The sequence below is a fragment of the Tamandua tetradactyla genome, chromosome 5 (genome assembly GCF_023851605.1).
Source record: "Tamandua tetradactyla isolate mTamTet1 chromosome 5, mTamTet1.pri, whole genome shotgun sequence".
Classification (NCBI taxonomy): Eukaryota; Metazoa; Chordata; class Mammalia; order Pilosa; family Myrmecophagidae; genus Tamandua; species Tamandua tetradactyla.
In genome coordinates, this window is record NC_135331.1 from 131,192,916 (window position 1) to 131,206,428 (window position 13,513).

At 38.3% G+C, this 13,513-nt stretch overlaps 1 protein-coding gene across 1 annotated transcript in view; it reads right to left on the reverse strand.

Moving 5' to 3' along the window:
* The window catches only part of COL12A1 (collagen type XII alpha 1 chain), a 128,263-nt gene that overhangs the window by 44,390 nt on the left and 70,360 nt on the right, over nt 1-13,513 (reverse strand). Inside the window, exons 35-37 of the mRNA XM_077162245.1 lie at nt 4,314-4,456; nt 3,150-3,279; nt 2,359-2,501 (exon numbers count right to left, since the gene is read on the reverse strand). Of these exons, the coding sequence (XP_077018360.1) occupies nt 2,359-2,501; nt 3,150-3,279; nt 4,314-4,456 (416 nt within the window). The remainder of the gene's footprint in view (nt 1-2,358; nt 2,502-3,149; nt 3,280-4,313; nt 4,457-13,513) is intronic.

Consider the following 13,513-nt stretch of genomic DNA (forward strand, 5'->3'; position numbering starts at 1 on the left):
GAGATAAGCTGAAAACTGAACTCTTGGGTACAGAGAAACCAAAAATTGATGTCCTGGAAAATTCTGGGCTTCCAGGAAAGGAGACCCCAGAGTATAGTGCTCCATGTAAGGATTTGGCCAGATGTGGAACCAGTCAGCCATTTCAGAGAAAACTAGGATTGGACAGGGAGTTATTTAGGAAGGATTTGTGGAAACTCCTTATGTCTGATGGGCATGATCCGAGGCTACTGCATAGAAAGCCAACGAGAGTGCTGTGGGATCTGTATAAACAAAGCCACTGCCAGTCTGGACCGGGGGGTTCAGAGAAGGGACACACTGGAGGAAAAATAACTTCAGGGGCAAAACCATGGAGGCTGAGGTCTGAAGTCAAGAAGCCTCGGGCCAGGAGAGCAAACCCACCCAAGCCAGTGGAGAGGGTGAGTTTGCCCTGAAGGCAGAGGATGGGCCTTCCACCTCATTGCAGTGGAAGAGTCCTGCCACCTCAGGTCTTGGAGAGGGTGAAGCACATCCCTTGGGGTTTGGGGAGAACCTGGCTGCCACCATATGGTGGGGTTGAGCATGTGCTCTGGAGATAGCAGAGAGCCTGGGTGCAGCCCCAATGCTTGGAGAGGGTGCAGTTGAGAAAAAGTGGTCCCCCTAATGTCCCCCAAGGTTGCATTCAGAGAGAGGCAGGCCTCTGTGTAGGCCTTTGGAAAGGGTGGAACTGCCACTTTCTAAAGCCCCAAAGATAAATGATTCTCAGACTTTGAAATCTAATGGACTTTGCCCTGTGGGTTTTCGAAACTGCATGGGTCCAATGACCCTTGAGTTCCTTTCTCTCTATGGAAACATTTATGTTTCCTATGACTGCTCCTCCTTTGTATGTTGGTAGCAAATAATTTGTTATAAGTTTTCAAAGGTCCCAAGCCAGAGGATAATTTTGCCTTAGAACAGACCATGTCTGTAACTAACTTTGATAGGAGTTTATACATTTCTAACTTTGCATTTCATGTATATTGCTACTGAAATGGTTTAAGGTTTTCTGATATTGTTATGGAATGAATGTATTTTGTATTATGGGGAAAACATGTCTTTTTTAGGGTCCAGAGGGTGGAATGTGCTAGTTTGAAAGGATGTATGTCCCCTAGAAAAGCCATGTTTTGATCAAAATCCCATTTCATAAAGGTACAATAATCCCTATTCAATTCTGTATGTTTGAAACTGTAATCAGATCATCTCCCTGAGGGTGTGATTTAATCAACAGTGGTTGTCAAACTGGATTAGGTGGCAACATGTCTCCACCCATTTGGGTGGGTCTTGATAAGTTTCTGGAGTCTTATAAAAGAGGAAACATTTTGGAAAATGAAAAAGAGATTCTGAGAGAGCCAGTGAAGAATGACATAGCCATGAGAAGCAGAGAGCCCTCTAGCCAGAGGCCGGGAAAACACCTCCCGGGAAGCTTCATGAAACAGGAAGCCAGGAGAGAAAGCTGGCAGATGATGCCTTGCTCGCCATGTGCCCTTCCAGCCGAGAGAGAAACTGTGACTGTGTTTGCCACATGCCTTCTCACTTGAGAGAGACATCCTGAACTTTATCGGTCTTCTTGAGCCAAGATATCTTTCCCTGGATGCCTTTGATTGGACATTTCTATAGACTTGTTGTAATTGGGACATTTTCTCGGCCTTAGAACTGTAAACTAGCAACTTATTAAATTCCCTTTTTAAAAGCCATTCGGTTTCTGGTATATTGCATTCTGGCAGCTAGCAAACTAGAACAGGGTTCACAGGGGGAAAATGATTAAAGAGGATGTATGTTGTGAAAAGGTAACAAACCCCAGACTTAACTGCTTTAAATCTCAAGTGGTGTGGTGGATATTTCCAGCCTTAGCAAATGGATATGCATTGGGGTTCATGAGAAAGCTACAAGAAATTTAAGTCTTGTTCCAGAGAAACAATATATGACACTCAAAAATTTGAAGCAATATAGGAGTATATGTATTACAAAACCAGAATGTACTGCAAAATGTTACGTTTAAAGAAAAAAGAGACCAACTAGCACTATAGAATTTAAAGAAAACCTTGTAGAGGAACTGGATTTGAAGAATGGGTAGGATTTGGATTATTGGATCTTTGAACATTAATTTAGACACCCCAGAATAAACAGTTATCATGTTTCACCACACTTTACTTCCATGCTGTAACTGGGTGGTTACAAATAGGCTATAAAATGGGGTTTTCCAATCAAAGTCAGAAAATGTGACTGCCACATGAGAGTCAAGGCGTCTAATCATAGCATGCTCCTAAGGACAAATTTAACTTCCCTCTGCAACAACCAGGTAAAAGATCATAAAATATGCCAATAAATACATATTAGACTTACATATTCATCAATTGGATCACCAACAGTGGGGGAATAAATGATCCTGTACTGATGAACTGTCCCATCAGCATGATCCCAGCTCACAGAGAGGCTATTGGTTGTCTCCCCAAAGACTCTCAGATTTCTTGGTCCACTTCGTGGTACTTAATAAATAAAATATAGTAGGGTTAGTTGTTTGAATATGAGGAAGGTAGATGGGGGTGGGGTGGGTGAGGAATGTCAAAGAATTTTACTCAAGTCAAATTAAGGAAGTTACTTGCAGCTGTTTCACCATTCACTATGATTTTTACTTCCTTATGATAAAATACATATATTTTACGGTTTTAATGTGAAATCATAAACAGTATTAACGACTATATCATTTCAGAGCTCCATTTAGTTACATGATGAATTTCAGTAACATGGTGAATTTCAGAGACATATCCTAAATTCCCAAACTGGGATAGAAAGGGATTTTCATAACATCTAGCCACTTCCCGCTTAATGAAACATAGGAGCCAAGTACTCACATTTCCAAAGTGCCTACTTGGCTAGAAGACCCAACTGCAGAGTAGAAGAAGGGAGAAAACCCCTCCCTAACCTAGTTTTAGATCCCATATAAAAAGAAATCACTAAATGGAGTTCACTCGGCAAAGAGGGCAGTTACTGACCTAAAGTTTTGGTCTGGACACAAATGCAGAGAGAGCTCTTACCAGCCCCACCCACCACCCACCTCCCACTCTTCACTGTCCTGGAGAAGCCCCTCCCTAGTTACTGGTGAAAATGAAGTAGAGAAAGAATTTCCGCCTCACGTGTTTGGCCCTGGCCAGGGCTGGGATTCCCCTCTCCATCCGAGTAGAGAGCCACGACGTTCAAAGAATAGGGTGTGTCAGGAATTAGCTGTTCCAGGTGCACCGTGCGAGTATTTCCTGGCACTACAATCTGGAAGGGGGAAATGCCAAATTCTGCCTGACATCAACCCAAATATGCACCCAGACTTTGGTTAGTCAGCATGATAACTGAGCCAAGACACATCAGAAGCCAAATGTGCTTTCTCATGAGATCTGTCCAGGCTACACCATTAAGTGCAAATTATTTGCAGAAATTTTCTTTCCAAAAAGGTTACTGCACACTTGACCCTAAGCAGCTTCAATTTTCTCCCATTTATGTTTATTATAAATATTCTCAAATCTAAACATACAGCTTACGATATTTACCCAAAGAACATCTTGATTGTTAGATACACAAAAGGGGTTACCATGCAATAGGTAAGAGCAAAAGTTGCCTGGATATATCTTACTATATACAGGGACATGAAAACTGATATTCCTACAGAACATGTATATTGCTTTCATTTGTTTATCTTTGTTCATCATTAGTGTTTATCTTTGTAAAGACTTGGCATTTAAATTAGTCCATAAATTTACTTTCACTTAGATGTTCTGATGCTATACTTATTTAAATTATTAATTTCTGATTTCAAAACTCTTAATTTACCTAGAAAACTGAATAGTGCTATGAAACGAAACAAATTGAACATTTTAAGGGCCAGTGAAGGCAAATTTTAAGATATTTTCATAGAGAGGCATTTGTAATTACAATGAAAATCTACATTGGCAAAGTTTAGCAGCGATTTGCATTTACTATTTGGGTTTTCAATCATAGAGCCTAATATGCATTTCCCCAAATTTCAGCTTTGCTAACTAAGCCTATAATTAATACACATCCCTTAATTCATTAAAGACACTCGTTTAAGTGTAAAACACATGGAACGTAGCATGTTTGTGGTTTGTACGCTGACAGACTACCAAACATTACAAAAACACAAGACAACATTCATCAGGAAATGAAGTTTCCATGAGAGGCAGCCCCATACCAACAACTGGTTCATTGTTCCTAGCCAGCAGCCATGGCAGGAGGTGCAGTAGAATTGACAAAATTCTTCTGCTGAGCTCTAAGAAGATAAAATTACTTACAGATTTGGAAGGTCTTGTGCCAGCCTCAGGAGAATACACAATGCGATACTGCTGCACAGGCCCAGGGGCAGGGTCCCAGCGAACATTAAGGCTGTTGGACGTAGGATTGTACACTTGGATGTTTCTTGCCAGTCCTCTCATCACTAAAACAAGGAAAACAGTCAGAATTTCTTGAGTCTGTTTACAACATGTTGAGTTTTTATTTTCACTTTTCCAGAGCTTATGATCTGTAATAGGATAAAATACTATCTTCCTATGGTAGTTTGGAGCTATATGTATCCCAGAAAAATATTTTCTCAAACTTTATCTATTCCTATGGTGTGAGCCCATTGTAAGTAGGACTTTCTTTCTTTTTTTTTTTTTTTCACAAAATCTTTATGTTTATCCCCACTCCAGATTTCCACTTCTATTTCCCCAGTAACTAATATGAGCTTTTTAAAACTGTTCTTCCAGAAAATTTCCAGGTCTATATATGTATGCACATACATGCACACATACATAAACATATGAAAATTTATAAAATGCCTTGTGTCGGTTATAGCCACATCCTGTAAATAGGACTTTTTGATGAGGTTGCTTCAGTTAAGCTGTAGCTCATCTCAGTCAAATGAGTCTTTTTTAAGCAGAATGAAATTTCAACAGAGAAAAAAAGACATGGGAAGCAAGAAGCTGAAGGTTAATGGAACTAGGAAGAGAAGGGAGGAGCCACAAGAGGTTACCACGTTGCAGCCTAGAATATGGATCTCAGGAAAAGGATGACCAGCACCAACCCCAGAACCAAGTCTTTGAGAGCAAAGCATCTCCTTGAAGACACTTTGATTTGGACTTTTCCTTACCTTAAAATCATGAGCTATTACAATCCCAAGGAAATTGAAAGACCTCCCTAAACTTCTAATTGCCTGAATGGGAAAGCAGATGAAAACTCTCCAAATCCAAATTTAGCCAGAGTTAGTCAACTTTGTCTATATGGAAGGAAAGCTGTTTCAAATAAAAACAACATACTAAAAATAGAAGTGGACTGCTCAGAAAGGGGCAAGAGAAAAGAAACAGGAAAAAGATGTTCGGTTTTTCAACATAGATAATGGAAAGATAGGAGAAGAGGAATGTTACACTGTTTGTCTTCTAAGTAAAATCTAACAACAGCTATGAGACACATAATTCAGTCAGCTAGTTACAATCAGTCATTCATTCTTTCATTCACTCTTCATACAACAAACAGCTACAGATTGCCTTCCGTGAAAAGAGAAAAGGCAAAAAAGGGGGAGAAATAAAAGATACACAAAGTTGTTAATGAAGTGAATCAGCAGACCAAGAAAACCATATAAACTAAATCCATATATTGACAACAAACTCTAGTTTAGCCAATAATATCATCTTTCTAGAAAACTAATCTTTTATCAAAGGAAGTTTCCATACTTGCTTCCATTTAGCCACCAGCAAGTACATCTTACAGCCAAAGAAATATTTATAAGTATGTACAAAATTCTTTAAAGAGGAGTGACATCATCAACCCGGTGACATACGATATCCCCTGGAAAAGACTCCTCTCAAAATCAGCTAATAAAGAATGAATCTCACTTGCTTGAAACTCTGGAAGATGATAGGGAAAGGACAAGGACTTCTCAAATTCTGAATTGAAGAAAAAGAACAAAAACACCAAAAATAAAGTTAAATCTATGACCTGGAAATGCCAATCCAGACCTAAACACCTCACTAAGTCACAAGAACACTGGTTGTTGCACAAAGGCAGCCTCGTCCAGATACCTCCCACCATGGATGCTGACAATAGAGCCAACTGACAGCAGTAAGTTAGAACTCCATATATATCCATGCACAGGGACCCAAGTCTGCCGAGACCCAGGGTGGAAAAAAAAAAAAACACCAGAGGCGTGCCACATACAAAATGCTCCCAAGGAAAAAAGAACCATGGCAAAACTATTGGCAAAGGATGTATGTACTCAGTCCAGGCTCTGATTATCTAAATAAGAAAAAACAAACTTTATGGTTTGAGCCAGTCTGGCTCCTGAGGGTCGATACCCTAGTGGGGAGGAAACTGGAAGAAGGAAAAGCTGAAAGGGAAAAAGAAGGAGGGAGGAGGGAATTGAACTGCTGCAAGACAGAATGGGTTTCAGAACAGGAAAGAATAATAAAAGGGGGTACTGAGTATGGGAGCAAAGTGATACAAATCATAGGAGCTGGGGAAAACAGTTCTGTACAAAAACAAACAGAAAAGATTAGAATTCCCAGAGAAGGAACAGAGGAAAGGAAGCCTTCTCCTGGACATGAAATAATTACATATAAAAGAGCAATCATAAAAGGTGTATCAAATATCCAGGGCAAGAACTAGGTACAGAGCTACTCTAGAGGGCCACTATAAGTTGGACCAAGTACCAAAGAGTCTCAGCACATAAACAAACTACAATAAAACCCTATATAATAGGGACAAACCAAACTGCAGAGTTAGTGTATCAAAATAATCACATACCTAGACATCAGCAAAAAAATTACAGGCCATATTAATAAATAGGAAGATAAAGCTCAGTCAAGGGGACAAATTAAAAATTCAAAAGGGACACAGATTTTGGAACAATTAATCACAGAAGCTCAGGCAAATCTCCTAAATCAACTCAGAGATATGAAGTAATATATGGAAAGAAATGAACTGAGATTGGATATAAAGCAAAGGATAGTAAGAAGACAATGTGTGAGCAAAAAGAACTAGAAAGTGTACAAAGAAGCCTAGCAGAAACTATGGGGATGAAAGTAATAATGGATAGTAAAAGTACACTGGAAGGACTTCTGGAAAGATGGCAGAGTATGGAGCTCCAGGACTCACTCCTCATAAAAGCAGCTAATGAGAGGCAGAAACTGTCTGAAACAACTGCTCTGGGGCTCTGGAAGCCAGGGAAGCACTGTAGAGCATCCAGGGCAAAGTGGGAGAAATACGCTGAGAAGCTGTGTTAAACAACTGTTAGTAGCTGGCTCTGTGGCAGCTGCCAGCACCAATACCCTACTCTCAAGGTGGGACACCTTGAGATCCAGTCCCTGGATGGCTGCTGCACATGGAGAGGGTCATGGAAGTCCTATTCCCCCCAAATGAGAGAAGCCCAACAAAGCACTGATCACAGCTTTTGATTGGTGAATTGGATTACAAGGTCTGGCTCTGAGCCACCATTGTATTTTGCCCCAGACAGAGACAACCATGGCTATTGTTTCAACCCACCCTTGACATGGAAGAGGTGGTAGAGATTTAAAGACAGAGTACCTCCTTAGGGCTGTGGTGAACAGTTTGCCGAACGACCTACTGGGCAGGCCAGTAAAGTACAGCTTTGGAGAAGTCAGAAAGGTTTTTTGGTATCTTTGCTAACCTCTTCCCAGGGCTCTTTGGAGTTAGTCTGGACCCTTTTCATAGGTCCTTGGCCCCATTTTGGCTAGGAACAATGATTTTGAGAAGTCTTCCCCAGGGTAACCCTGTCCTAGAATTTGCCATCCAGGCAAAAAGCTAGAAGCAGTTAAAGGAGTGCTAATAAAAAAAAAACCCAAAAACTATAGGGGTAAAACAAAAACAAACAGTAGAGCTCAAGATTCTGGGAGAAGGAACAAAGGAAAGGAAACTTTTCTCCTGGGAGTGAAACGACTACAAAATTTTGCAATCTTAAAACTAGCACCACATATCTACGGAAAGAATAAGATGAAGAAGAGCTCAAAAAATCTGATTTTGAAATTCTAAAGGTCAAGAATAAGTTGAGCAAAGTGTCAAAGAAGAGACTTAACACAAAGCTAATCAATAATAAAGTCCTAGGCAAGAGGGAGAAACTGACCTTCAGAGAAAACTCATCAAGATAATCAGCTGCCTAGATGTCAGCAAAAATTACAAGTCATACTAGAAACGGGAAGATATGGTCCAGTCAAAGGAACAAATTAAAGATCAGAGGAGACACAAATTTTCAGTAATGAATCAAAGGTGTTCAAACAAATTCCCAAATCAATTCAAGGAGATGAAGGAAAACAAGGCTAAAGAGAGAAAGGATATTAAGAAGACACTGGGTAAACATAAAGAAGAATTTGAAAGTATGAAAAGAAACAGAAAAGAAATTATGGAAATGGATGGCAAACAGAAGATATTAAAAATACACTTTGATCTTTCTCCCACTCTTTAGGAGTATTTAGGAAAATTCTAACTTTTTCATGTGGGAAGGGGCTGTTGATAATAGGGAATAGGAGGCTGGAACTAGTTTATGATCTGGAGAGGTTTGGTCCTCTGCATTTCAGGACTTTTCTGGTCCAGGGACCCACCTGGAGGTTGTAGGTTTCTGGAAAGTTACACTAGTGCATGGAATCTTTGTAGAGTCATATATAATGCCCTAGGTGTTCTTCAGGATTGGCAGGAATGGTTTTGTTTTGTTCTGTTTTGTTTTACTCATCATCATGATCATTTCTTAGAACATTTGCATCAATTCAGAGAAAAATTCATACATATCATACCCCTTACCCCTCCCTTTCATTGATCACTAGCATTTCAATCTACTAAATTTATTTTAACATTTGTTCCCCCTATTATTTATTTTTATTCCATATGTTTTACTCGTCTGTTGATAAGGTAGATAAAAGGAGTATCAGACACAAGGTTTTCACAATCACACAATCACATTGCAAAAGCTATATCATTATACAATTATCTTCAAGAAACACGGCTACTGGAACACAGCTCTACATTTTCAGGCAATTCACTCCAGCCTCTGTATTACATCTTGGATAACAAGGTGATATCTACTTAATGTGTAAGAATAACCTCCAGGATAATCTCTCAACTCTGTTTGGAATCTCTCAGCCACTGAAACTTTATTTTGTTTCTTTCTCTCTTCCCCCTTTTGGTCTAGTAGGTTTTCTCAGTCCCTTGATGCTGAATCCCAGCTCATTCTAGGATTTCTGTCCCATGTTGCCAGGAAGGTTTACAGCCCTGGGAGTCATGTCCCACATAGAGAGAGGGAGGACAGTGAGTTTGCTTGTCATGTTGGCTGAGAGGGAGAAGCCACATCTGAGCAACAAAAGAGGTTCTCTAGAATTGATTCTTAGGCCTAATTTTAAGCAGGCTTAGCCTATCCTTGGCAGGGATAAGTTTCATATGAACAAACCCCAAGATTGAGGGCTCAGCCTATTGCTTTGATTGTCCCCACTGCTTGTGAGAATATGAGGAATTAGATAGGAGTGTCCTTGCTACTCATTGTGCGCTAACCAGGTGACTGAGGGTGGGACTGACCATACAGGTAGACTAAAGGTAGGGGATATCCAAGCCAAAACGATCAACCAGATGATTGGAGGTTGGGGCTTTGGAGTTACACAGAGAATGTAGGGTTTAACAAATGAGTATGATTGCTGAAAAATTATATTGATACTTCTTTTAGTCTCCTCTATCTTAGAGCAGCTAGAAATAAAAACCTAAAATTGTGGGATTGTAACCCATACCAAACTTCTAAATCTTTTCTACAACTAATTGCTCTGATGTGCTTTGAAATTTATTTCTTTTTTGTATAGATGTTATCTTTCACAAAAAGCAAAAAAAAAGTCAATTGTGATGATAAATATATAGCTATATGATGATATTGTGGACAGTTACAATAATAATAATAACAGTAATAAAAAAGAAAAAATACACTTCAGAGGCTAAGTGGGTGGGAAGATGGGGTTGCCATATGATCATGCAACACTGTAGTTAGTATATACTTGGAGGAACTGAGAGCATGAACACAAGTGGACATTTGCACACTGGTGTTTTGTGGTGCCAGTTTTTGTGAAGTGCAATGGATAGAGATGGCCTAAAGTACATCAGCTGAAGACTGAAAGGGGGAACTGTGGTGTATACATACAATGGTCTATTGAGCAGCTACAAGAAGGAATGAAGTAGTGATGTATGCAGCTAGGTGAATGAACCTTCAGGATAGTAAATTGAGTGAAATAAGACAAAAACAAAAAAACAAATATTATAATGCCTCACTAACATGGACTAACTATAATGTGCAAATTATGAGGATTTAATTCAAGAACTTAGGTTATCAGATGAAGGCCTATTGTAAAGAATCCTAGACTGTAAACTGTTACAACAGTCACATCTATTCTGGAGTTGTAATTGTTATTTCTAAATTCTGAGATGCTGAGCTCTTTGTATGTAACCTGTCATTCTATGTAACTTGGGTATTTGTGTGATACTTGAGACTCTCTGAAGCTACTAAAGTCAGCATTATCCCAGACAGCAACTGTTAAAGACATTGAAAAAGTGATCAGACTTCAGTTAGTGATATGAATGAAACTGATCTGGGTAGGACTAAGGTAAATCAGACTAAAGGGTAAAAGATGATATTGACTGTATTTTAAAACTTCAGCTTTCTGTCTGGTGTGAGCCCAACAGAAGGAATGTTTATTTGGTGCAAAATTTATATTTTCCGTAGCACACTATCTAATTTAACTTGTATGGTCAGCTTATTCAAACACCATAATTACGTGGAGCCATTAATATAGAGTGAAATCTTATTGGTTTATATAGGTTGGTGGGTGTACCAATATATCCCAGTAAAGCTGGGCAGAAGATTAAAAATATTTGCGAAGTCCCCTTGAGGGACTGGGGAAAAGGGTGGAAATATTAAACTTCCTGACCTGGAGAAGATCTGATATTCTCCTAGGCATTGGGGACTGCCAATTTAATAGGACAGGCCCTCAATTTTGGGGTTTGTCTTTATGAAACTTAGTCTTGTAAAGGAGAAGCTAATGATTAAACTTATGATTATGCCTAACAGTCATCCCAAGAAACCTCTTTTGTTTCTCAGATGTGGTTTCTCTTTCAAAGCCAACATTGCAGTTGGAGGGAGTCACTGCCCTCCACCCTACTTGGGACATGGCTCACAAAGGTACAAATCTCTCTGGAAATGTGGGACATGACTTCTGGAAATGAGCTTGGATCAGGCATCATGGAAGTAAGAAAGTCTTCTTGACTAAAAGGGGGAAGATAAATGAAACAAAACAAAATTTCAATGGCTGAGAGATTTCAAATAGAGTCTAGAAATCTTTCTGGAGATTATCCTATGCAGCTTACAGATCTTCCTTTTCAGTGCAGTAGCTAGAGGGAAACTGTTGAACTGTAATCCAATAGCCTTGATTCTTGAAGATGACTGAATAACTATAGAACTTTTAAGGTGTGAATGTATGAGTGTGCAAACCTTGTGACTGACACTCCTTTTATCCAGTGTATGGACAGATGAGTAAAGAAAAAAAAGACAAAATAAATAATAAGGAGAATGTGGAGTATAGGATATTTTGGATGTTCTTTTTTGCTTTTATTTTTATTTTTATTCCTACTTTATTGCTTTGAAGTAATGAAAATATTCAAAAATTGATTGCAATGATGAAAGCATAGCTTTATGATGATACTGTGAGCCACTGATTGTGCACTTTGGATAATTCTATCTAAAAAAAAATAACATTTAAAGGAATAGAAAAAAAAAACACTAGAGCTATACAACAGCAGATTTGAACAGGCAAAAGAAAGAATCAGTGAATTAGAAAACAGGACAATCAAAATCATACCATCAGAATAACAGAGAAATGAATAGAAAAAAATGAGCTCCATTTCAGGGACTTGAGAAACAGCATGAAGTATACCAACAAATGTATCATGGATGTACCAGAAGAAGAAAAGAGCAGAAAGAATATGTGAGGAAATAATGGCTGAAAATGTCCCAACTCTTATGAAAGACATAAATATACATGTCCAAGACATGCAACATACTCCAAACAGAATGAATCCTAATAAACCTACTCTGAGATATGTACTAGTCAGAATGTCAAATGTCAATGATAAAGAGAGAACTCTGAAAGCAGCAAGAAAAAAGAGATTTTCCATAAAAAAAAAATGGCGGTGGGGGGGACTGTATTAAGACTAATTACTGATTTCTCTTCAGAAACCATGTAAGTGAAAAGGCAGTGGTATGATAAATGCAAGGTACTGAAAAAAGAAAAACTACCAGCCCAAAACTCTTTATCCTGCAAAACTGTCCTTCAAAAATGAGGTACATTTAATATATTCACTGATAAACAGAAACTGAGAGAGTTCATCCACAAGAGACCTACCCTACAAGAAATACAAAAAACAAACTGGCAGGATACAAGATAAACATGAAAAAATCAGTAGTGTTTCTATATATTAATAATAAGCAATCTGAGGAGGAAATTTTTTTAATTCCAGTTACAATGCCAACCAAAAACATTGAATATTTAGGAATAAATGTAACCAAAGACATGAAAGACCTATATCCAGAAAACTATAAAACATGCTAAAAGAAGTCAAAGAAGACCTAAATAAATGGAAGGACATACATGTTCATGAACTGGAAGACTAAATACAGTTAAAATGTCAATTCTATCCAAATGGGTTTATAGATTCAATGCAATACCAATTAAAATCCCAACAACTTATTTTGCAGAAGTAGAAAAGCCAATAATCAAATTTATTTGGAAGGCTAGGGTGCCCCAAATAGCTAAAAATATTTTGAGAAGGAATACTGAAGTGGAAGGTCTCAGACTATCTGACTTTAAGCATATTATAAAGCTGCAGTGGTCAAAACAGCATGGCTCTAGAATAAAGATAGATATACTGACTGATGAAATCAAATTGAGTGTATGAAATAAGAAATAGAACCTCACATCTATGGCCAATTGATATTTGTCAAGGCTGCCAATTGCACTCAATTGGAGAACTGGATATCAATATGCACAATAAGGAAACAGGACCCATCTCACAACATATTAAAATATTATCTCAAAATGGATGAAAGCTCTAAATATAAGAGTCATACCATCAAATTCTTAGAAGAAAATGTGGGGAAGCATCTGCAAGATCTTGTGAGTAGGCAATGGTTTCTTTGACTTTACACCCCAAGGTACAAGCAACAAAAGAAAAAAATAGGTAAATCAGACCTCCTTTAAATTAAAAACTTTTTCCTTCAAAGGAATTGTCAAGAGAGAGAAAAGGTAACCTACTTAATGGGAGAAAATATTTGGAAATCACATATTCAGTAAGGGTTTAATATCCAGAATATACAAAGAAATCCTTCAATTCAACAATAAAAAGACAATCTAATTTAAAAATAGGCAAAAGACCTGAATAGACATTTTTCCCAAAATGAAATTCAAATGACACAAAAGCATAG